Here is a 24,838-nt window from a genome sequence, read left to right as displayed (position 1 = left end):
TGTTACGGGAGAAAGTGTGTTTCGGGTCAAAACGAAGGTACTACCCATCTGAAACCGGGGGGAGGGAGGGGAGAACGGGAAGGAGGGGGGGCACAACATCAAGTACATGAACTTTAAAGTGAGCCCTATTACCACGTTATTTAAAGGTCTGATCGTGTCAGGTATAATACTGAAGAAAAATGTTATGTCGGACAAAATGCTTATATTTTCCTGCGGTATTAATGAGAAGCTTGCCCTGGGCTATTTCCCCATCTCAGAGGGCAGCAGATGCAGAAAGTCCTTGGGGAGTAGATCTTTGAAATTTCATCAGCATTCATGGGTGACCTAGCCTTTTCAAGCACAATGATAGACATGATAAATCATCTTTGCAAGGAATTCTAATTATCCTTTATAGGGCCAGGTTGCCTCTCAAAAAGCAGATATCTAACACTTTTCCATATTGCTTCCAGATTTCAGTGAGGGTGTCAAAAGTCTTGTGCCATCCTTCTTCCCTGCTGCCAACCATGTTCTGTGACATCAGCCCTAAACCCCTGAGTGTGCTGGAGTCAAACTACTCTATTAAGTTACACGCTTGCCCGTATTGAACTAAATTTAATTCCTTTCCTCTCTTACCCAATGAAATTATGTGGTGCAGTGTAAGATAGGATTAGAAGTATATCATTATAGCAATTAATACTATAATGCCTCCATGATTAGTGTGCTACATTGAATTTCATGGATTTTTGCTCACTCTTGCCTAGATTTCCCTTGGGTCCTCTAGCCCAAACCATTGTATTCTTAGTAAATTAAATGTGAAATCACAGCAATATACTTAATAAATCCACTATCACCTGTATGGTGTATTAATAAAGGGCTCCAGTGCAACCTGTACAGCATCACCTTGCAGCCTGGGGTGTGCACCCTGGGAAGGCCATTTCCCTCAAGGTGGGAGCTGGGAGGTGGGAGATGTCCCTCCTCTCCTGCCCAACTTCTCTCTGCTTGCAGAGCAGGCCCCGGGGAGCAGAACTGTGGGAGCCAAGCACTGCTCACCCCAAAGCAGGGCACAAGGCAGATGGACTGAGGCTTGTGGCTAGCAGGCAGAATGCCTTGCTCCATGGTTATCTGTGGAAGGGAATGCATTGCAATGCAGTAACTCCACACCATGCTTGGGGACTTGGATGAAATCCCCCACCCAGGGAGGTTCAAGCCTTTTCCCACCTCCTCCCCTCGGGGAAGAGGCAGGGGTCTTTAAAGAGAAGCTTGTTTGAAGTGGCCTTGATGGAAATGGGGTTATTTCAGAGGTACAGTAATGGCTGTCTGGTTATCTGAAGCCAGGGCTCTGTGGCGGGGAGATAAGATATTTATTAAGAGACCCGTTTTAATGCTCAGGGATCGCTTTCAGAGGGCCCAAGAAAAATGGACTTTATCTAGTATATTATTATGTACAGTCACCCTGTTGATGTTTTACTTTAGTTTAGACACCATGAATAAAAGGTAATAACTTTCCCTTGAGCTTGTTTATCGGCAAGACACCTGAGGGCAGTGAGGTGGGGAGATATTTGCTTTAATAGGGGTGATTAAAGGGAGACTCTCCAGGATTAGGGGTGAGGTTGGGGTTGCACAGGGATCCTCAGTACCTGACATTCAGGGCATATTTTAGACCCAAACCTCTCTAGGGGCTTTGCCAAGAGTCAGGGAAAAGGGATAAATTGTGTTGGGGAAGGAAGTCATGGTGGGCTGTAGGTGGCATGAGGACAGGGAAGGCCTGGGCTGCCTTTGAGCATGGTGTGAGTGCTTTAAATTTGGTTGATCTGAAAATGTGGGGGATGGAGACAGAAGAGAGACCTTCTCCAGAGCACACAACAAGCCTTCCTGGCCTGGCTGAGTTTTTCTCTGCTGTTGAATGTTTCCAAGCCAAGGTGGGAAAGACTCCAGTAAATGGGAAATTACATTTCATGCTTCTGGTTCTGGCGATGGGCATTGTTCTACCTCATACTGAACACCTGAACTGAGTGTCTGGGTGGACACTTTTTACCTGGACTCTTGATGTCCATACCACCATTTTGTTTGAATAATTTTTCCTTCTGCACTCCTCTTCACCCACTTCTTCCTACTCCCTTGGCAATGTGAGACCTTCCAAGCATGGGGATCTTCTGTGGCAGGGGAACATCCCACTTGTGCAGGGGAGGCTGGTGGAAGACTGAATGGATAGTGGTGCACAGCAACACAGGAGCCTGGGACAGGGTTGGTGGGGGGTGAGAGGGTGAGTCTGGGCAAGGTGGCCCTGGGTTGAGTCCCTGCAGACACCCTTCCCAGGTGGGATCAGGGACCAGCTAACACATTGGTATGTCTCTGGTCTGATAGCTGGACATCGGGAAGGAATGCAGTGAGGAGCCAAACAAATCCTTGCACCTTTGCTGTAAGCATCTCACCACTCCCACCCTCCTCTCCTCCCTCCCAGCACTGCTTTAGTGCCTGCCTGTTCCATCTGTACACCTCCATCCTACAGAGACACCATTAACCCACTTCCTTCATCTGACACACAGAATCATCGTGAGATGGGAAGACCAGAACAGACAACTGAGTGAATTCAGAATAAACTGTGGTGTCCCTTTTGTGGCCATAGGGACTTAAGACTTCTCTTCATTTCCTTTTCCTCCCTCCATCCCCCCCCCCCCCCCCCTCAATTCTCCTTCCCTCTCCTCTCCTCATTTCTATCCCTCCTTCCCTCCCTGCTCCCCAGCAGCTGTCACCGTCCCGTAGCCCCCTCCCGACGTGCCGGGCTGCCGGTCCAAGCATCCCAGCCCTGGCCCGGCTGTCCCCGCTCCTCGCCCCGCAGCAGCAGCAGCAGCAGGCGGTGTCCGGGCGGGGCGGCCGGCGCGGGGCCGGGATAAATAGATTATTCAGCTCCCTTTCACCGCAGGCCATATGAAGCTGGATAATGCTTTTGTCAGGTGGGGATTATTTGTTTAGCGGGAAAATACGCGGGAAGGGATTAGCGCTTTGCCCGGAGCCCCGTCCCCGCTCCCATCCATCCATCCATCCATCCATCCATCCCGCCCGCCCCGACGGGCCGGGCCGAGGCTCAGCGGGACCCCCGAGCCCCGCCCGCGCCCAGGCCGGGACAGGCAGGGAGGGGTACAGGGGCGGCCTGCAGGGAGGGGTACCCGCTCTGGGAGCAGTCTCGGGCACCTGTGTCTCGGCCCCTCGATGGGGAGGAGCTCGCTGCTCCCTCCTGCCGTCCGCCCCCACTGCAAATACAATTGAGCAGTGGGGAGAAAAGTGGGGGAAGCTTTTTGGAGGAGTGAAAGGCTGCGTCCCCTCCGGAAAGTGCTTCGCTCTGCTCCCTCAGGCTTTTTTTTTTTTTTTTTTTTTTTTTTTCTTAACCTTCCCCTATTTTTTCCCCCTTTATTTCTGTGCGTGTCTTTCTTCTCTCCTAAACTGAGAGACTTCACTGACAGCTTTTCCCTCCTTGCGCTCACCCCGGAGGAGGAGGAGGAGAAGAAGGAGAAGGAGGAGGGAAAAAACAACCCACCAACCGAGGCACTAAACCCAGCCCGCAGTGGATGGGGGGAGCAGGAGGCTCGCAGTGCGGGCTCCTGGCCAGCGGGCGGTGGGAGCCCCCTCGCTGGGCGAGCTGATGGCCACGGCCGGGGGATCGGGGCGCTGCGGGCCCCGCGCACCCCGCGCAGCGCCGGCCCCGGCCCCGGCGCCTCTGGGGCGCTGAGCGCTCCGCGCCCGCGCTCGCTCGTCAGGCAAGGTGTGCTCAGGGGGGATAAAACGGGAGGGAGAGCGGCGGAGAGCGGCAGAGAGAGGCAGGGAGACTGGCGGCTCTGCCCGGCTGCTGGCTACCTCACCCCGGCGGCGCATCCTGGCAGATGACGGAGTAACTCACCGCGTCTGGCTTTTTTTTTTTTTTCCCCTCTCTTTATTTTTTTTTCTTCTCTTTCCCCTTCTTTTTTTAAGAAGTGGGAGGTGTCTGCTATTTTATCCTTTTTTTTTCTTTTTTCTTTTTTTTTTTTTTTTTTTTTTTTTCCCTCTGTGCGCGTGTGTGTATACAAATACATCGCCTCCGCTCAGGGAGCAGGATATTTCAAACCCCAAACTATGGCTTTTCAAAAATCGCCCGATGCCTCCAACGCTACAAGGAAAAACCCCAGCCTCTTGGAGATAGGAGCCTTGTGCTTGGACTCGGAGATCATCTTCGGCTTCACCAGCCACCTCCTGCGGAGGAAAGCCCGGGTAAGGGGGTCGTGCTGGGTCCGGCAGGGGGTGCAGGGCCGGCTCTGGGGCAGGGGGTGCAGGGCCGGCTCTGGGACAGGGGGTGCAGGGCAGGGGGTGCAGGGCCGGCTCTGGGGCAGGGGATGCAGGGCAGGGGGTGCAGGGCCGGCTCTCGGGCAGGGGGTGCAGGGCCGGCTCTCGGGCAGGGGGTGCAGGGCAGGGGGTGCAGGGCCGGCTCTGGGGCAGGGGGTGCAGGGCCGGCTCTGGGGCAGGGGGTGCAGGGCAGGGGGTGCAGGGCCGGCTCTCGGGCAGGGGGTGCAGGGCCGGCTCTCGGGCAGGGGGTGCAGGGCAGGGGGTGCAGGGCCGGCTCTCGGGCAGGGGGTGCAGGGCAGGGGGTGCAGGGCCGGCTCTCGGGCAGGGGGTGGCGAACTTGGCGGTGCGAAGTTGCGGGCGGCGGTGCCGGGCGGGTTTCAGCACCACGAACAGTCCTGGCGGCTCCTGGCGCTGCCAGACCCCTCCTGCCGCTTCCTCCCGGGCACCCGGCACCTTCTGTGACCCCGCTTTCACACGGGGAGTGGTGGCACCGCATCTCGCTGTTTCCAGGAGGGGTTTGTGGTTACTGAGAAAAGGAGGTTGCTCAGCCCCGTAGCGAGGCTCAGCCCAGAGTCGGCCGGGGAGCCACCCCTTTACCCCCCGCCCCGTCCAACCCGAGCCTTGGAGCCGCGGGAGGGTTTTGCAGACGTTGTTTGGGCACAGGAAATTTCGGAGCAACTTCCCGGAGAGCAGCGTTGCCCCGAGCGTGCGGGGGAAGGAGCAGGCGCGGTGTCCTGGTGCGTGTCCCTGTGCCAGTCCCGGCTCCCCGGCAGCGCCAAGGGGGGCACAGGGCAGCCTCCGGGTCCAGCCCGTGTCCCCGTGTCTCCGCTTCCCTCCCGCACCCAAACTTTGCCCGGGCAGCCGGGGGGTCACGGTACCGGGGGGCTCTCGGTGCGGGGGCGCCTCAGGGCTGTGCGTGTCGCCCCCGGCCCCAGCCCTGCCCCGGGACACTCACCCTTAGGGCTGGGGCCGGCGGGGCGCCTCGGGAGAGCCGGGGGAGTTTAAGCGGCGGCGGAAAGGCGCCTCCTGGGGCGGGAGTATTTTTTCCCCTCCATATGGATATGTCTCCCCCCTCTTTGTGCTGGGTGATGCCCACCTCCCCACAGACCCCACCGGGGGCGGGGAAGGGGCCCAGGAGCCGCGTCGGCATCTCCGGGGGAGCGGCGCTGTCCCCCCGCGGGGCCCCGGCCCCGGCTCGGGCTGCGGCTGCTCCGTCCCGACGGGGCCGGCAGGGGGCGCTCTGGTCACAGGGACGGCGGCGGGGACCCCGCGGGGCCCGGCAGGTCCCGGAGCCGGCACCGAGCCCGAGAGCGGGACCGCCCGGGACCGACAGCGGGACCGCCCCGGGACCGACAGCGGGACCGCCCCGGGACCGACAGCGGGACCGCCCCGGGACCGACAGCGGCCGCACTGCGCTCCCCGGGGGGGGAAACTGAAATAAAAGGAGTAAAGTGCTAAATATACGAGCTGGAGCGGCAGCCAAGTAGACAATTAGCTGCGAACGTTAATTTCTCCGTCTGTCAGGTCAATTTTGGCGTGTAGGAGCATCCCGGGCGGCGGGAGAGGCGGCACCGCGAGTCTGCCCGCGGATGGGGCACCGATCCTGGCCAGGGCTGGGGGCAGCACCGGGGGGCGCAGCGAGGGGAGCGGAGCCCGGCCGGACCCTCGGCCCCCCCTGGCAGCGGGTCCGCACCCCCAGCGCCGCTTTTCTGACTCCGCGCCCCGCGCCCGGCCCTTTTCGCCGACCCCTGAGGAACTTGGGTGTTGGAGTGTGTAGGAGACAACGACTTAAGTCACACTGGTTTTGGCACTGTCCCGTAGGGTCACCGTGAAATGGCATCTTTCTCTCGCCGCTGTCCCAAACCTAAACCCGAGCCCCGGCCCGGCCCGGCCGAGGCTCCCCCGCCCCGCTCACTCCACCCCACCGCCCCCGCCCCCGCCCGGCCCCTCCTCCCCTGCCCTCCGAGCACTTTTCCAGCTTTTTTTGCCGACGTGCTCCGGTGCTCTGGGTCCTTCCCCGCGCCGCCGTGGGGAGCTCACTCCGCCTCCCTCTCCCATCCCAAACTTCGCTCCCGTCTCGACATGGGAGGCAACATCACGTAGGGCGGCAGCCCTGGCGGCGGGGACCCGGCGCGATCGCTGTTGGCAGCGCTGACCCCCCCCCGCCATGGGCCGGGCCCGCCGCCCGCACTAACGGGGCAGGAGCAGGGCAGGGCAGGGCAGGGGAGCATCCATCCCTCCATCCCTCCATCCCCCGTGTCACCATGCTCGCGGCCGCCGGCAGGAAGGCTCTGGGGCTTGATCCTCGGGCGCCGGGGGTAAGTTCCTGCAACACTCATCTCCCCGCGGCTGAGCTTTTCTTTGGTTTTTTTTTTTTTTTTTTTTTTTTTTTTTTTTTTTTTTTTTTCCTCGCGAGGAGGGTGGGAGCAGCTTTGCCTGCGCGCCCCGCGTTGCTGAACTGTGCTGTCTCCGCAGGTGGCGGAGGGGAGCGCGGCGCGGAAGAAGCCGCCGGCCGAGGAGGAGCGCTGCGCCAGCCGCCCGCCGCCCGAGGGAGCGGGAGCCGCCGCCGGGGCCGAGCCGCGGGCGCTGGAGCGGGCGGCGGCCGGGGGCTGGTGCCGGAGCTGCCAGGCGCAGCTGGCCGAGCTGAGGAGGCAGGCGGCCCGCCTGGCTGCCGGCGGCTGCCCGCCCAACGCCCCGCCGGTAAGTGCAGCGCCCGCCACCGCCGGGGGCCGCGGGGAGGACGGGGGGGCACGGCAGCCCCGCACGGGGCCACCGCTACATCCCCAGAGGATTTGGGAGGGGAGCGTGACGGTAAAGCCGCAGATTTCCAATCCAGGAGGGGTCTTTAAAAGTTCAAGGATTTCCCGTCCCGGACTTTTATCAAAAAGCGAAACTGCGCGGCGGGATGCTCACCCGCTGTTACAGCCACCGGCTGCCAGAAACAGTTAAAAATAAAACAGGGAGTTTGGGAAGGAGGCGAGGAGAGGCCGTGCAGGTGCCGACAGAGCGCGGTGCCGGGGCAGCTCCCGGGGCCCCCCGCAGGATTTGGGGCCGCCCAGCCCTGTGACACCGCCCCGGGGATGCCGCTCCGTGCTGCCGCTGGGATCTGCCTTCATCCTTCCTAAGAGGAGCTGCCGGCGGCAGGAGTTCAGCTCCTCCTTCCGAGAAGCGCAGCTGACAATCAAACACTTGTGTCTGTGGCGCTGGAGGAAACTTTGAGTGGGATGATCTTCGAGTGGGCTGTGCCTCTGCCCTCTGGGTGCCTGAACGTGCCTGCCTGGCCGCTGGGCTCACTCCTGTCCTCAATGTCCCTCGGGCAAGCACTGGCTGGGTCATTTTCCTCCAGTTTGTGCTGCACGGTGGCAATAAATACCTGGTGGGGAATGGAGAAAGTGCTTGAGGATGCCAAGAGGTTCTCTCTAACACAGGTGCAGCTTTATTAGCATGTGTTCCAGTTGTCTGCGCAGTTTTTCCTTTCTGTGTTTGTTTTCTGCCTATCAAAGGCCTTTATTATCCTTGTCCCTTTTCCTTTGTCAGAGCAGGTAGAGCAAAGCTTTTGAAAAGTGAAAAAAGACAGTCTTGATACAGAGTCTTGCCTAGATGTCTGAAGAGATCCTGAGAATTAGCTGATGGGGCAAAATGCAACAGAAGACCCTGAGATTCTGTTTCAGGACATACAAAACGTGTGTTGGGGTTTTGATAACATTTGGAAGTAATGTATTGTTTTCTAAACAATGCTTATCTGGATGTTTGCAAGAATGGGGGGGAGGGTCTGAAGAGGAAGCCAAACCCTACTGACCTTCGTTTTCATTCAAAGAGTTCCTGTATGATCTACAGAATTCCCATTGAATCTAAATATAGTTTTGTTTGGAAGTGCATTGTGGAGCAGTGTCCGAATGCACACTGAGGTTTGCATTTTCAGGCCAGATCCGAAGCCTTTTGAAATCGACAGGAGTCTCTCTTTTGACTTGCTGGGTTTGGAGTAGGCTCTTGTTTCTGTGGTGTAAAAGGTCACATATCTTATCTCACTGGATTCAGGACTGCTGGACCTTTTGTTTTCTGGATTGCTGCAAATGGTGGAAAGAAGTTTAATTTCCCTTGTGAAGTGCCTGAGATAGGCTGCTTCAATGAGGAGCACAGAAACCCCTGTTCCTGTTGTTGGGGTGGGCCTCTGCCACAAAGAATTGGGTCCTATCTGCGAGCGGATCTCTGCCATGGGAAACAAAATTCCCAATGTAGGAGAGTCAGGGGCCTCAGCCAGGTGTTCAGGTGAGGAGACCTGTGAGCAAAGGCCTGTTTGTGTGGTCTCCTTCCTGCAGGTCTCAGGGGAGTTCCTTGATAAGCACTCGATGATGGGTAAATTAATCCCCCTTTTCTGCAGGGTTTCAAAGCCTGCCTAGGACTGTAATAAAATAGGAGTCATCACAGTGTCAGAACCTCAGCAGACCTGAGCACGGAGTACCAGATACCTGGAGTTTACTCACAGCATGCAGTCAGGCTTGGTGGTTGAAATTTCTTGAAAACTGCATCCTCTGGCACTTGTGAGACCTGCAGCCTAATTGCAAGCTCAGATTCCCTCTAATCCTGGTGTGGTGAGCAGCTCTTCAGGAAGGAAGATGCAATAAACAGTTGTACTTACTGCCTTGTGAGCGTGAAGTAGGTTTAGCAGGAGATAACAGTCAGGGGCTCGGCTACTCAGCTGCTGTGAATTGGCCTTGCAGTGGGAATCTGATGCAATATGCTGGCAGGGTGAGCACTGTGCAATGTGCCAAAAAGGCAGCTTGCTCGATTCCACCCCCCCTCCTTCCTTTCTTGTTTAATTATATAACAAGACATCTGAAAAAGCAGCTCCTCTCTGTAAGAGTTTCATGCCCATGCAACGCAAAGTTTCCTACAAGCTCTTCTGATGCACTGTCAAACTAAGCAACTACTGGATGAGTAAACACCAGAAGGCTGCTGCTTGGAGCACGCTGCTCTCAAAGGATTTACCTCCTTTGCCATAATAATCAAGAGATCTTTCAGCACAGATTCAGAAAGGTTTCCACACCTGGTTGAAAACCCTTTGGAAAGGTGGGTGGGTGCCACAGAGATGAAAGAAGGGCTAGTTTCCTGCTGTTGATATCTTTCCTGATGAAAGAGTGGAGGTGTATTCTCATGTGTGGGGCAGCTGACAAGGGATTGAATTCACATTAGAATAGAAAACCAACGTACTGTTTGCAGTCTGCAGGGATAACAAATCTAATTACTTGAGAGGGCTATGATTCATACAGTTTATGTTGCTATCCTTTCAATTAGACTTATTTAAAATATATAAATAATTTAAAGTTTCAGTGCTCAGATGATGTGCATTGATTATAGAATACTGTTAGTTGTTTGTGTCTCTTCAAAGTCCTCCAAATCTTTGTGGACAGCTGATAAAAAGATAGACCTCTTTGCTTATGTTAAAACTCTTTAAACAGTCTCCCAAGCACAAGATTTACTGCATCCTACACTCTCAATTCCCTTCATTTTACTGCTGCTGCCTTTACAGTTTTCCACCACAGTGAGGCCTGTGTGTGAATCAAAATGTGATTTTCATTAAGTGTGGATGAAACCGAGCAAAGTTTAATCTGAAATTATCCCAGATTAACATTTCGGTATTGCAGTGTTGGCATCAGTTACTGGGTCATGTACTGAACTAATGTAGGAGGGAAAAAACAAGGTGTCTTGGTTTATCCATAATTGAAAGTTTTGCAGGCTGTGTCCCTGGAGAGTTGGTAATGGGATATGGGATCTCCTACTGCCAGAGTTCTGGCTGGAGTGGAGAGCAGGTCGCTGTGCCTGGAAGTTGTTGCTGTTGGCAGCTGTGGGACAATCCGTGGGAAGTGAGTTGGTGGTCTGTGTTTCACTCCCAGTTGGCAAATAGCCTTTCACAAACCACAATTACCACTAATTGGCATCATTGTTGGCAGTTTCAGGGAGACACTGAGGACTGAATGGGATGTAGATTAAATTAGTAATAATATTACTTAGCACCTAAATTCTTCATTGTGCTTCACAAATGCTAATTAATCATTTTGTGTGATTGCCCTTGTTAGGTAAAACCCAAACATGCTGTCATTTCTGAGGAGGTGTGTATGTCAGAGTGAGGTGTGTGTCTCCACAAGGAAGTGGAGAGACAGGGACTGTTCAATATGGGAGATGTGCTCCTGTAGCTGCATTTCTGGAAGTAAACTCTGTGCTGCCTCTGGCACAGGCAATAGCCTTAAGGATATATAACTACTGTAAAATGGTTTTAGCTAATCCCTTATGAACAGAGGAAAAAAAGCTCTCCTGGTGTGAGAAATGCACACATGGATGCAACTACATTCACAGAAGGGATTTATACTAGTGTAAATATTTTGGTTGTAGAAAAGTAATGCTTGTGCCCAGGTATACTGTATTAGAAGAATTTTTTTATCAGTATTGAAAGGAGGCCAGGACCAGCAGAAGTTCACTTTGGAAGTGATCAGCTTTGATGATCATGTTCCTCCCACACCAGGGATTCAGACACTGCATTTCACTTGTCCCCATCCCCCCTCACCCCCAGGCACCCCCAGTCTGAGCAGTGTATGCTGTACCTACTGCCAGTGCAGGCAGGTGCCAGAGGCAACATTAAACAGGGCAGAAACATTCATTTTGTGTTATAGCTTGAGTTCAGGAAGTTCTTGCTGTCTTAGTTTTTAAGAGCGTTTCTTCCCTGTTCTGTTGTTTGGCTTTAAATTTTTATCCCCATTTCATTATCTGCACTGTGTGTTGTGTGAGGCACACCACTGAATGGCTTCCAAAGGCCTGAAGGACAGAGAAGAGAGTGTGGCTCTATTCCTGGTTGGGTTGGCAATTTTTTATTCCCCAATACCTAAAAAGTCCTGTATTCCCAGTTGCCCAGGTAAGCTGGGTACAAAGCATCCCGCTGCCAGCCCTGGTCTGCAGGGAGCCTCAGTGACCAGGACAGGTTATGCCTTTGTTGTTGATGAACCATGAATCATTTGAGGGAGCTAAGCAAGTCCTAGCCTGCTGTATCCTTGTCAGGGCTTGGTGTTACACCAGCCAGGGTTGGAGGAATCTCTGGTACTCTGGGAAAAAAGAGAAGATGACTCTGGCTTTAGATGTGCTGTTTACATGGATGTGCCTTACCTGTGCAAATGCCTGGCAGTGCTGCTGGACTGAACTCCCATCACTCCTCCTGGTCAAAGTGATGCAGTGGGACACCTGTGTGTGCTGCTGGTTGCATCACCTGCAGGGGAGATGAAGAACAGTTTCGGGATGAGCAGGCTCTTTCCTGTGGGTTTCTCCTGTATGCTAAATAACTCCCCCATGTTTTCACCAGCAGCAGAGCTAGGGAATGAAAGTTTAGTAGGATGAATGCTCACTGCGTTTGTTCTCCCCATCCTTTCTGCATTAATCCCAGCTGTTCCCTCCTTGTCCCAGATGATTCCATAAGAGGCAGCATCTTCTCTGCAGCTGCACACACTGTTTGGTTGACAGTTAGCCAGTACTTGGACATCTGGCTTCTGCCAAACAGCTAGTAACACATGGGTGCTGCCCAAGTTGTCTCAGTTTGAAGTTGTAGGAACTTGTTCTGAGCCTTCTGCCTCAATTTCAGACCACTTGACAGGTTCAAAAGCTGTTAAGGAGGGCTGTCAGTAAGAAAGATGGAAAGAAGGACCATGCAGTAGTTCTTACAGCTTTGGAAAACCAGGCTGAGAGGACAGGCATGGGATTGAGGACTGTAGTCTTGATGTGTGAGAGTCAGGGATGCTTTGTAATTCCCACCTTGGCCACTCTGATGGCCTGGTATCAGCAGGAATAGAGGCAAGGAGAGCTCATGTGATCTCTGGCTGGCAGTACCTGTCTCCTCCCTGTGCACTGTTGGGTGCTGCAGGAGCCTGTGCTGCATGTGGAGGACCCTGGCAGAGGGCTCTGTGTCCTCAGTGTTTGCCTGCAGGCTCACACTTCCCTGAAAGAGCAAGGATTTCAGAGCATATGGGGGCTTCTTGCAGCACTTGAGGTGCATGTGGAATCGGTCTACGCTTTTAGGAGCAGTCCCTGGTTTCACTGAGTTTTCCTGCCTGTGCCCATTGATTTCTGTTGGTGCGTCAGCCCTTACTGCCTGGAATTTGGGAGTCACAATGGTGACACAGCTGAGTCTTGGCTAAGTTGGGGGTCCTCTGTTACTTAGGGGCTCCTCATATTTTAATGGGAGGTCTTTTTGCAACTGGGTTGATATGGATAAGGGGAATTGAGTGGGAGAGCTGTCTTTTACAGATTGCTCTCTAGAGGAATCCAATTTTCATGGTCTTTACAAGCACTAAATATGCCTTAAAATTTTCTATATTTAACATTCCAAAAAAGTGTGAGTGGAAAAGTAATGTCTTCGTTAATAAATATGAAACTACGGGGCATTTTTTAAGATGCACATTTAATATTTAATTTTGTGAGAGAGGCTCTTGCAGAGACTTGGCTGTGGAGTGCTCCAGGCAATGAGCTCAGATGTGGATTTCAGGTAGGTGTGCAGTCTAATAACAGGGTTAGTGACAGCACTGTGTCAAATGTGTTGACACGAGCAGTTCCCAGTCGTTCCCCGTGTGACAGGACAGGCTGCGGAAACTAATTGTAATGAGTTTGCTCGAGACGCTCAGGATTTTCAAGCATGCCCTTTTAAAATACAGGTGAGAGGGATTATCTTGCAGTTTGGATGCTGGAGGCAAGAGACCTTCTCACTGGGGGATCTGAAGTGGGGGAGTGGGGATTGCACAATTATCTGAAGGTACTGTGGTCTCCTGGGTAGCTGAGGGTAATTAGTGTTTCTCTGGCTCTTTCTCTGGCTAATTCCTTCAGCACCCTGCCCTATTAGGGGAAAGGGAGGAAACACATAAACCATTTCAAAATCCCAGGGGGTGGAAAAGAGCATCTGCTCCTAACATCTGAGGTTACTTTGAACCTGTTGAAATATGTAGTAGCTGCTTTATTGTTTTTGCCAAGAGCTTCCACCTACAGTGATCCCAACCTCTGACTTGTTAACAATGAGGTTGTTGGAGGCAGTAGTCATCCTCCTCCTCTTCCTTGGCTCACAGCAGCTTATAGTGGCTGCCACTGTGGACCTGGCACTGCAGGGTATAGGAGTGGGGATAACTGAAACAACCAAGTTTTTTTTTTTTTTTTTTTTTTTTTTTTTTTTTTTTTTTTTTTTTTTTTTTGTTTCCAAGCCCAGGATTACCCACCGTCTTCACAGTTGCTACATGTGTCTCCTGCTGCTCAGGTACCCCAGAATAGCTGCTCTCTCTGGGCCTGAGCTGTCCTTGCCACAGTGAAGATGCTGACCTAGGGAAGAGCCAATCAGTCCCTGGGTTTTCAGCTGGCAGACGAACATTTTGTCATGAAAAGTGAGCAGACATTTTGCTTCATCATGGCTAGATGAGGAGAATCTTTCCAAAAGCATCTGCATGTCTTGTGGAATGTTTTTCCATGCCAATGCTGTTGTCTTTCTCAAAATTGGATTACCTTCAGGAACTAGATCTGTTTGGGTATTGGTCACACTGAGTATGGTAGGCAGCTGTCCAGTTGAAAGTACTGTATCTGCTCTTTATAATTTACTGAAAATCAGTGGAATTTAACTTGTCTGGTTTTGTCTCCTTGTCCTCTGACTGCAGACCTGCAGCACTGAAATAACTATTTTGTACTTATGTGTCCAGTATGTCCCCAAGTGGAAAGTGGGAATCCTGTCTATTGCTGGCTGTGCTTGTGATGGGGACCTGCCTGACTTCTTTTACAAGTGACATGTGGGAGAAAACTTGGGCCTTACTTCAAGGAGAATCACACCTCCTGCTGCCTGTGTTAACAGCATATTGTCCTAATGCAAAATCTGAATTAATCTCTGGATCTATCACTGAGTTTGTGGATTTGGGCAAGCAGTTTAATATCCATGGGCTTAATTTCTCCTTTGCTCAGCAAAGAGAAAATGCTTCCATCTTTTGTTCATTTCCAGTAAAAACTTATTTTGTGGTAGGGATTCTCTTGCTTGTATGGTATTAAGCATCATCAACTGCTCTTAGTAGAGCTGACTGCTTCTGTAATGTGCATAAGAATATATAACACAGGGACACAGAAAATAATGGACTCTGGGCCTTGCAACTGAACTTCCAGGTCAGGTGCCAGAACTGGGGTCACTGCAACAGCAGAAAGAGCAAAAAAAGCCAGGGACTTCATGTGAACTGTAAAGGTAGTAACAGGTAGTCCTGAAAATCTGCTAGTTCACCAGGAGGGGCATGGTGAGGCTGTGGGAGGAGACTGAAGGTCTGTGGTGTGTGCCCAGTTGAAGTGGAGCTTCAGCAAGCAGCAGGTGTCAGATCAGCTCAGGGAGCAGGGGTTAGAGCTGTGCTGATGGTACCTGAAAAGGTTTTATCTGCATGGTGCACAATGCCTCCTTGTGATGGAACTGGAAGGCTGCTCTGTGGAAGTGTGATGTGGCCTTGTAAGCTGGGTGCTCTCAGTGGCTTCAGTCCCTCCTAATGCTGTTGAAATTTATGCCAAGTTGTATTAATTATTAGTTTTTCATTAGAAATATTTTAAATGGAAAGAAAGCTAAACTTTGTAGATGAACTTAAGAGCAAAGCTTAAAATTATTATTGCTTTCATTTGGAATATAGTGGGAATATGTAACTTAGCAGGAGTAATATATTCTTCTCTTGGATAAGCTAAGGGAAATGTAAATCTTTGGCATACAGTTCTTTGGACTGACTTTGCCTTGAAGCTGCTTGACCCTTTCAGACATAGCTGGCTGATGTTCATTTTCATGTTGGAGAAAAATCGTTTGGTATAAATATATCCACCTATTTTAGGCAGCACAATGCCAATTGTTGCATGTTTGTTTTATCACCAAGAGTCTGACTGCTGTATACATCACCCTAATGTACAATGAATCAGAGAAATATCAGCTGTTCCTCACAAAAAGAGGCTTAGGTGAGTACAACCCTTTGAGTCAAGTCTTACAATATGCCTTTGATCAGCATTCCTGGAGTTTGCAAGCTGTGCTGAGTTTTGGCTGGGGCTGGGCTGCTATTACCAAACATCAATACCTGTGCAGGATTGACTGGAGCACTGGGCAGCTGTGGGAAGATGATCAATTTTCATTTAGCTCTTAGCAAATCTTCCCCTGATACTGCTGAGGGATTTTACAGTGCTGGGTGAATGGGATTGGAGGCCTTCTGTACAAGAGTGAAATGTGATATTTCTGGCTAGGCTGGGCATTGACTTGGCTTTCAGCAGGAACAGTGAAAGAGAAGCATCAGTCCTGGTTCTCACAGCATTCAAAAGGTTATGTTTAAATGTGTTTCCTGTTTTATTGCAACATACCATTTGTTACAACATGGTTTGTGTTGCTCTCTGTGTGTATAAATTGATCAGTGGTGATTATACTGTAAATGGGCAGCATTTGGCTTTGTGTTTGAACTCATTTGGGATGTTAAATTTACTCACTTTGTATTGTATTCTGTTTTTATTACCTTATGTTGTTCTCACTGTATTGTATGTTGTAGCATGTATTAACCCCTTTTGGCATTGCTGCTTTTCTCCTAGATCTCAGACTACAGCAGTTGCATATGGCTTTATCAAGTAAACATTTCTTTTCAGGGGTTGCCTGGTGCTTTTGCATCTTGTGTGACTCCTGAGGAGTTCAGGGATGGTGTCTGTGCCCAGGGTACATCACACGGTCTTCAGCAGAGTGGTGCTGCTGAGTGTTTTGGAGGAGGTGAGACTGCTGAAGTGGTTGGGATCAATGGCACTATGCCAGACTGGTGGCACATGTCCAAATCCCACCCCAAAACAGGAGCTGTCTCCAGAGACTCCAATGGAATGTGACAGTCTTTACAGTTGTCAGAAGCTTGAGGACTGACAAGTGGCTTGTATGATCAGGACATCTGGCCATCCTTGTTTCAATTGCTCTCCTCCTTTTGGGTCACCCATGGTGTTCCCATACTGCTGCATGGCCCTGGGAAACCTGGAAAAGGCTCATCAGTGATGAGAAATTTTCTCTACAGAATTTGGCCTTTGAAGGATGGAGTTGAGGGACAAATGTCTTTGCTACTGTAATTTCTGGGCAACGCTTGATGTTACTTCTGTGGTCAGTGAGCAGAAGACGGAAGGGCTAGTTTGTCCAAAATTCCCTTTTTTAGAAGATGTGCCTTAGACTGAGTATGATCTACAGGTACTGCAGAACTTTTGTTAGCTATCTTGAAAACTATGCTGTGGGCAAAACATGGGGCAGGATTTGACCTATAACTATTTTGCCTGTAGCCTGAAATTCAAAGTTAAACCCAGAATCTGCTCTTAAAATGTTCAGGTGTTAGTGTAACTTGTGTAACTGTAAACTGTGAACTATTTGTTTCTTTCTCTGAAGATTTTGTTGCAAAGGCAGGCAAATACATTTGACATTCCTCCAACAAGCTCTCACAAGGGTAATTTTGTGTGGATGATTGAGTGGCATGGAAATACAGTAAGATACCATCCTTTTGTGGATTTTGTAAAGAGGAAATACAGTTGAAATAATTCATAATATGCACAGAATCTCAGCAGACTGCTGAGAAAGCTTCTTTCAGCAATTACCTGTAAGAATAAAGTAAAAAGCATTTATTATTGATACTCACTTTTTACATATTAAGAAATATTTCTTCTGATACTTTTAATTTTTTATTTGTATGCTCCAAAGGGGTGTAGAGTAAGACAAATGGGTTCAAGGAAGAAAAATATATGAGTTAATACATTAAGTTTACATATTTTTCACTTGATGGATTTATGGTTTTTAATTACATCTTCATGTCTTGCATTGGGATCCCTGGGGGCTCTTTCTGAATTTCATACTTGTACTCTTGTACACATGAGATGCTTTAAGCTACCACCTTGTGCAGTCTTACTGCTGCTTGACTGACCTCTGGTGAAGTTACTTGTTATTCAGGTTTAAAATCTGAGACTTCCACAAAGAGCTGAATGATTAGAAGAAAATTTGTGTGGTTAAGAGAGTTTCTCATGCTGACATGTTGTGAAACACAGGTTGTGAATGGGTTTCTCTGATTTTTGTGTGGAAGGTGGAGTTTGTGCTCAGCATTTGCTCAGTTGATCACAAGGAGCAACACCCTGGCTCAGTTTTACTGGCTCCCTGAGGGCAGTTTGGCAGTGGGAAGTAGTCATGTCTTTGGTAACAACCCTTTGGGGAGCCGTGGCTGGGTTTAGGGAAGAGTATTTTCAGCAATACGTCATCCTGAGTGCACATCTCCTTACTTCTGTCTCCGGTTACATGCAGCACTGGATTTTCATTTCATAGCAGTTTGCATCATGGTTCTGTCATTGACAGTGGAATCAATAACCTGTGTTAACAGGTGGGAAATGAAGCCTGTTTGCTCTGTGCAGTTTCAGTTGATTTACATGGGTGAATTGCAGAGAAAGCCAGACTGCAGTACTGGTCAACGTCTGTATTCCAAATCCCTCTCTCTGTGTTGGTATCATTACCTCTGTCTGCTTTTCTCCAGCACATCCTCTTTGTTTTTCTGTTCAGTGGGAACAGTTACCTGTGTATGTGTATGTCTGTGGAAACAGTGCTAGGATCTATTTGTATAACTGTGGTATAGTTTATTGAAGAGGGAAAAAAACCTGGCTGACAATATTCAGGCTTTCCAAAAGAAACTTGCTTTTGGGACTGACAGGGAGTGTGAATATTCAGGCACAATTTGAGCTCCTGTTCTCAGATTTGTGCTGTGTGTCCTTTTATTATTCTTGTCATGGCTGCTCATAAGCACATGCAGCTCAAAAGCAAAACAGCTCTGTTTGTGCTGTAAGAATTTAGTTGGGTTTCAGCTTCTTATTGCCAAGTCTTTTGATGACATGAAAGATGTGTTATATACAGGGTTGGCTTTCCTGCCTGACTCACCCTGAGTTCTTCACTGACTGTTTTATTCCTGTAGGAGGGTTTGGCTCTTGGAGGATTGGGTGCAGTGAGAAGTGTGGAGTAGATAGTTAAATAACTGAGTTTCAGAGCACTTAACCCTGGGAAGTGAACACAAGTGAGAACACAAAGACATTCTCTTCTGAGGTGATTAATTGGAAGTCTCTACTTTTCATTTTCTTTTTACAGTTTTTATTTTAATTTCTCTTGCTAGAATCATGGAATGTCCTGAGTTGGAAGGGATCCACAAGTCCAGCTCCTGGCCCTGGACAGAACCACTCCAAGAACCACACTGCACTGGTCCAGGCTTAACCTGATTTTTCCTTCTTGTCACTGGAGCAACAGTCCTGTTTTCTAGTGTTAGAAAGTTGTCCATGGCATTCTGTCCTTCCAAGAGGCTGTGCTTGTGCTTTCTTTGGGAAAGCTGTCTCACTAAGCATAATGGTAAGAAATGGTCCACCTGCTGCTAAGGAAGTGAGCTGGAAAATGTCTGGTTGTTCAGTGAGAAAAAACATAGATTCACTGAGTGAAAAACATACTTCTTTCTGTACCTGAACAGGATTCCTGAAGTCTGTGCAACAACAGAGATTTTAGATAATTCTGATTTTACAGAATGAGTTAACCCAGGAGTTTTGTAGCTCAGCTGAGTACAGTACAGGAGTGGCATCAGTGAGAGATTAGAATAAGCTTTGTTATCTTCAAAGACTGTTTACTCAGCGGTTGGAGAATCACTGTGTTTGTAGGCAGAGGTAGGAAATGTCCTGGGGCAGATGGGAGCTGACAGCATTACACAGAGCCCGTAGTGTTTCTCCTCATGCATCCCTGCATTGCCTCCCAACCTGCTGGCTGCCACTGCCACCGCCCATACAGAGATCTCTAAGAGATTGCCAAAGTTATTTTGGATGCTAAATGCTGAACCCAAGCAGTATCCTTAATTTCTCCAAATCCTGAAACAGTATCACTTGTATGTTTCTTACATGTATGCATCTGTAAGTTTTCCTTAAAATATTGATTAAAAATCTCATTGTGGAGTTCTGAGGATAGTTACTTAACCTTGGGTATTTCAGCTACTGCTTGTTATCACATGGAAGGCAATTTGGATTTGGGTTTTTGGAGGATTCTTGTGCAGCTCTTGGCTCTTTTCTGCAGAATTCCTTTTGACAAGAGTTGAGTTACATCTGATCTCCAGAAAGAGGACAACCTGATTTGCAGATTTATGTATAAAAACTGCTATAAACTTACTTTGGAGCCCACTGGGATTCATGTCCCACATGCAAATGTTTTGCAAGTTCTTTTCTCATGAAAAACATCCTTGTAAAAGTTGTCTTGAAAGCGAATTTTTGCCTCATTGGCATTTTTCAAAAGACAAAACACAGATGCACTGTTCCAGGCAGATATATTTTAGTTCCCAGCTGTTTTGAATGCTCATTTGATGTTAAGTCTTTGTTCAATCCCGTCCTATGTCATTAATGACTCTGGAGTAAGTAGGTATGCAGAGCTGGAGGAAATCCTGTTTTATGTGCTCCTATTCTAGGAGAGCCTCAGAAAGACTAACAATAATGCAGCTCAGTGAGGTAATGGGTAAACATAGTAAGAAATAAAACGTGCATGTTCCTTACTGAAGCAGAAAAATAGCTTGTGAAGCATAATGTTGTCTTTGATAAGTGTAGATAATCTGACCTGCTTCAGTCTGTGGATTAAGACATTAACTGGGGAAGGTGAAACGGCTTCTCGTAAAGAACCTGCCCCTCTGGTTGTAAAGGAGGTGTCAGCAAATGTTAATGAGAATTAAAAAGGAGTGGGAGCCCAGTCATAACCCAGCAGAGTCACATGAAAGGCTCGCCCTGCCCTCAGTGGTCAGCAAATTCCCACCTGAGGTCAAAGGTTGTGTTGTGCAGCTCAGCCTTGTCCTGACTCCCAGGTGAGAGCTGCTTCCATTCCAGGGGTGGGTGATGCAAAGCAAAGGTCTGGTGGAGCCTTGGGTATGCGTGTGTCCTTTTCATGGTCCTCTCAAGATGGGAGGAGGGAAGGAAGGGAAGGAGAAAATGGGAGCATCCCCCAGCTTTTCTTTCCCTCTGCTGAGTGAAGTTTAGGAGAACTGTTTGTTTTCAAGGGGAACCAGAGTTCTTGAATAAATTTCTTCATTAAGTTCTTGAGGAAGTTAAGGCTGGATTTAGAGCTTTAGAGCTTTTCCTGGTCAGTGGATGGATAGCAGGTAAAAAAAAACCAGGATGAATTTTCGTGGCTTTTTTTTTTTTTTTTTTTTTTTTTTTTTTTTTTTTTTTTTTTTTGAGAAGAAAATGTGAAATTGTGTAGTTTTCCCATCATCCAGCTTCCACAGCAGCATGTGTGAATACGGCAAAACATCTGAACTCCAACCCACTCACACTGTGCTGCAGGCCTCCCTAGGGGCCCAGGGCAATTCAGCTAGCATTACATTTTTAGATAAGCTTACCCCATTTAGCACATGCATTTTGATCAGCCTGCGATTACAGACTAGTGACTTGCATGCATATGTAGGAAAGCCCTGGTGTTGGTGTTCCTTAGGCATGCACTGGTTTTATGAGCATTAATCTGGTGTGTGCACTTCAACTGTATTTCTGGTCCCTCTCTACCTTCATCTTTTTAGTTGCAAAACAGCAGAGATTCTTTTCCTTTAAGTGAGTAGGCAGAATCATACTTGTGACATATTTTAAGACTACTTAGAAGACATAAACTTATTTAAATGCTTGTGATTTATCTGGTTTTGCTTTATTTGATTCTTTAAATACCAGTCACTCTGAAGAGTTGTAGGATTTTCTTCCTTTATTTGGGAAGTGTCAGTTGATGAGAAGGCAGCTGATGTGCTGAAAGCATCACTCCCTTAGGAATTTGGTGTGTGAAGTGTTTGGCTGGGAAGAAAGCCTCGTGACAGTTACGCTTTTGTTGTTGTTTTCTTTTGCTTCCCCTCACCCCCCTCCATAAAGCTTCGGTTTTGCCCTGCTGGTTTAATGGTTAAAGAATGCTGCAACTCTGTTCAGCTGTGCAATGCCTTTCAGGTAGTGAGAGGTATCTGAGGAATGAGAGGGATCCCATGGGAATAACTGGCTGGCACTTGGTTGACGTAACCTGATGGGTCTATACATAGTCCCAGTTCCTGCCAGGAGAGCATCTGATGCTGCAGCAGCTGCCCGGGGTGTGACCCCCTCTGGTCCCCGGGGCCAGCCTGGGCATGTCCCTCCCTACCTGTCTGGTGGGTGTGGCTGTCTCCAACACTCCCCACTCTCCTGTGCTCCTGGAAAAGGCAGCCCCTTCATTCAGGAGACCTTGGCCGAGCTGGAAGGAGCTGTTGGAGCCCCGATGGCAGGAGGGAGGTGGGATAACTGAGTGTATCTTCTGGTGAGGAGCAGCTGGTCTGGCTGCCTTATGCACACAGGGCTTCTTGGTGCAGTGTTTAGGGGAAGGGAGTGAAGGGGTGGAAATGCATTTGGCATCAGGAGTGTGTAAATGTGGGAGGTGGCTTGAAGCATCTCCCTCTCCTAGACCCCACTGGCTGTTGCTGGCTCCAGGAGGGGCTCCAGGAAGGATGGAAACCATCCAATTGCTTCTGCTTTCCAGAAACACTTGAGATCAGAGTCTTATGAGTATGTATCACCTCTTCATGTATCTTGCTTGTTTCAGGTTATGTTGTGATGGCAGTCCTGATCATTATCTCATTTTAATTTTCGAGAGCATGATGTATGTGGATACACCTACTGCGCTCAGAGATTTCGCTGCGAGATTAGAGACATGTTTAGGAAATTAGTAATGAGAGAAAAACACGTAATTAAAAATGATATCAGTTTGGAAGCTCATCCATCTTCAGCCAGCTTGCTGGAAGAGAAAGGAGTCTTACACAATACCTAGTGGTGGGAAAATGCATTTGGCTCTCCACATTTTAAACAGGAAGGAACTATTTAAATGACAGAATTACAATAGTAATTGGGACATTTACTTGTGAATGCTGGATGACATATTGTAGCTGAATAATGTTGCAGTAATTCTGTATAAAGTTATGGCAGATCTTGTTATATTTCTTTACTTTTAATGAAGACTTCACACAATTTTTTAAAAACTTAGTTGGAGCCTTTCTAAAACAATTGAGTAATTGTACTGAAAATAGCATTCATATTTTGAGGTAGTCATATGCCAAATATTGTCTGAAACATTGAGGATGCACACTTAAAAATTAATTTGTTTCCTGAGATGTGCAATTTTATGTGAAATGTCTTAAATTCAAAATCTGCAACAGAATTTTAGCTCTTCATCCCCGATGACCATTATAAAGTTGCCATATGTCTTAAAATGTGCTCAGCACAACTGCAATTGTTCAGACTGTGAATTTCCTCTCATTTTATGATGAAATCTTTAGTTTAGAATAATTTTATTCTTTTGTAGGAGAAACACCATTTGGTCATATATGGTTCATTATAAAATGTGGTAACTTTGAAGCATTTCAAACACTACATGTGCTTCATTTGAGTTTTTATGCCATTTTTCATGAACAATTAGCAGTACCTTGTTGTCATTTTTGTCATGAAATGCCCATAAATGCAATTATCTTCCTGTTTGGTCCCACTTACAAACACACAGAAAACCTAAGCAGATGTCAGAGCAATAACCAGGTATACATTGTAGTGCTTTGCAAACTTTTAATTGCTGCAGGGATGTTTCCTAGTTAATGGCTGTGTTTGTTAAGTGCTCCTGTCTGTTGTGCCTTTTTCAGGAGTGTACCTTGCATGTGGTATGCTCAGGCTGGTTTATCCAGTGACAGCCTTGGAGTAACCTTGCAGAGGGATGTGCTTTTTCAGTTTTGTTTGTAGTGTAGTTAGCAAAACTGCTGAATTGCTTGTGGTGTAATCAAGTATTTCCGTGATCTTTGGGTGGGTGTTGATGGTGGCTGTTGACTGTCCACCTCTCGAGAGGTGACGAGAGTTGTTATCTAGGAGGATGGACAGTAGATGAGGATGATGTGGCCAAAATGACTCACCAAAGGTCAGCAGTTCTTGATGGTGCTTGGACCAGGGAGCCCTTAGTTGGTGGCCAAGGGATCTTTTATGTCTTAGAGCTGGAGATCAGCAACTGTGGTGGAGAGGATGGGCAGCTCCTTGGCATTGCCATGGAGAACTGGCCTTCCTGGAGGGGTGTGAGGGGAAGCACAGTCTTTCTTTACAGCCTTCTTGGGGTCTGTGCTGTTGTGCATGAAAGGGGAAAAATAGATATGGGCTGAGGATATCTCCAGTTGCCCTGTGTTCACTGCCCAGAAGTAATGGCAGCAGAGGAAAAGGAGACCCTTGATTCATGACCCTGTGCAGTCCTGCAGATTTGTACCCAGCCCAGGCCAGAGTGCTGGGATTGGTTCTGAGATGTATTATGTATTGATGAAACAATGAGAGAGATCATCTTTTCCCAGGAATTAAATAATTGCTTCCTGGATGAAAGGACCCAACATCTGGCCCTTGGGTTTCATGCATTTTATCATGTAGATGTAACTGTTTGCTTTGTTTCTGCAGTAATGTTAACCTACTAATGTATGAAGCTGTTTCAGGTCAGTGAAAAACTGCATATAAATCTTGATTACATGTAGTTGATTGTCTTTAACTCTTTATAAGATATAATTAGCACCCCGTAATCATATTGCGGCGCTGTTTCTGTGATTACCCTGGTAGTTAGTGTGCAGTGCAATCCTGGTTTTATAGACTGGAGCTAATGTTAACTTGATTGGAATAAAGGGCAAACATCGGCCTGTGTTGTTGGCCAGGTAATTTTCTCGCCTTTCTGCTGCCTCAGTTCCATTTCCTCCTGCAGTTTTGAGATGTGGCTTCTGATCCAAAAGCCGTGATCTTCAAAAATGTGGCACTTCAGGCTGAAGTGGGGCCACTTTCAGCAATGGTGTCTGTGATGGGAGGGAAGAGGAGGGTTGTGGCAGGTCTTCAAGGATGGTAACTTGGCATAGCACTAGTGCCTAGAAATGTTTTGATCCTATTGTAATGAATAGCTGCTAGTTCCTGTTGTTGTTTCTGTTTTGATTGAGTGCCCAGCTGGTGTGTGGTGCAGATAGGATGTTGGGGCAGGGAAAGGAAGTAACTGTCAAAAGTGCATCTCCCTCAGGAAAGCAAGAATGTGGAGGCATGGTAGAATTGGGGTTTAAATAGCACTTCTTTTTCCTTGGTTTTCATAGTGCACTGACCGTATGCAATTTTCCACATGCTGGGTGATGGAAAATTGGCCCCAGAGGAAGTCACTTTGTAAGTCAAGTTTGGGATTATAAAATCAATCACTCTTGGGTCACTAATTGATGTGGAAGATAGGAATTTCCTATACAGCATGATAAGTCCATTGGTTTTCTGGCAGGGTGTGTACAGTGCACTGTTTAGCCAACGATACTCTTTCCTGATTCTGTTGTTAACTCAGGAAAAGCATCAGGTCATTTACAGCTACACCCAAATTGTGGGTTTGTTTCTGAGTGGAAAGGGGAGGGTGGAGGGAGTTTCTCATGTAGGATCTACATGTGTTTTATGAAGTTTGTTTTCATCTCTTTGTGGCATAATAGAGAAGCTTGGCAGCCATGTG

General features: G+C 48.5%; 1 protein-coding gene across 1 annotated transcript in view; it reads left to right on the top strand.

The window, feature by feature from the left end:
- Positions 1 to 3,047: 3,047 nt before the first annotated feature.
- The window catches only part of KIF26A (kinesin family member 26A), a 96,299-nt gene continuing 74,508 nt past the window's right edge, over positions 3,048 to 24,838 (top strand). Inside the window, exons 1-2 of the mRNA XM_083863144.1 lie at positions 3,048 to 4,221; positions 6,769 to 6,993. Of these exons, the coding sequence (XP_083719270.1) occupies positions 4,087 to 4,221; positions 6,769 to 6,993 (360 nt within the window). The 5' untranslated portion in view covers positions 3,048 to 4,086. The remainder of the gene's footprint in view (positions 4,222 to 6,768; positions 6,994 to 24,838) is intronic.

The sequence above is a fragment of the Zosterops lateralis genome, assembly GCF_965231275.1.
Source record: "Zosterops lateralis genome assembly, chromosome: 6".
In the NCBI taxonomy this organism is placed as follows: Eukaryota; Metazoa; Chordata; class Aves; order Passeriformes; family Zosteropidae; genus Zosterops; species Zosterops lateralis.
This window is presented reverse-complemented; position numbering and strand designations above follow the sequence as displayed.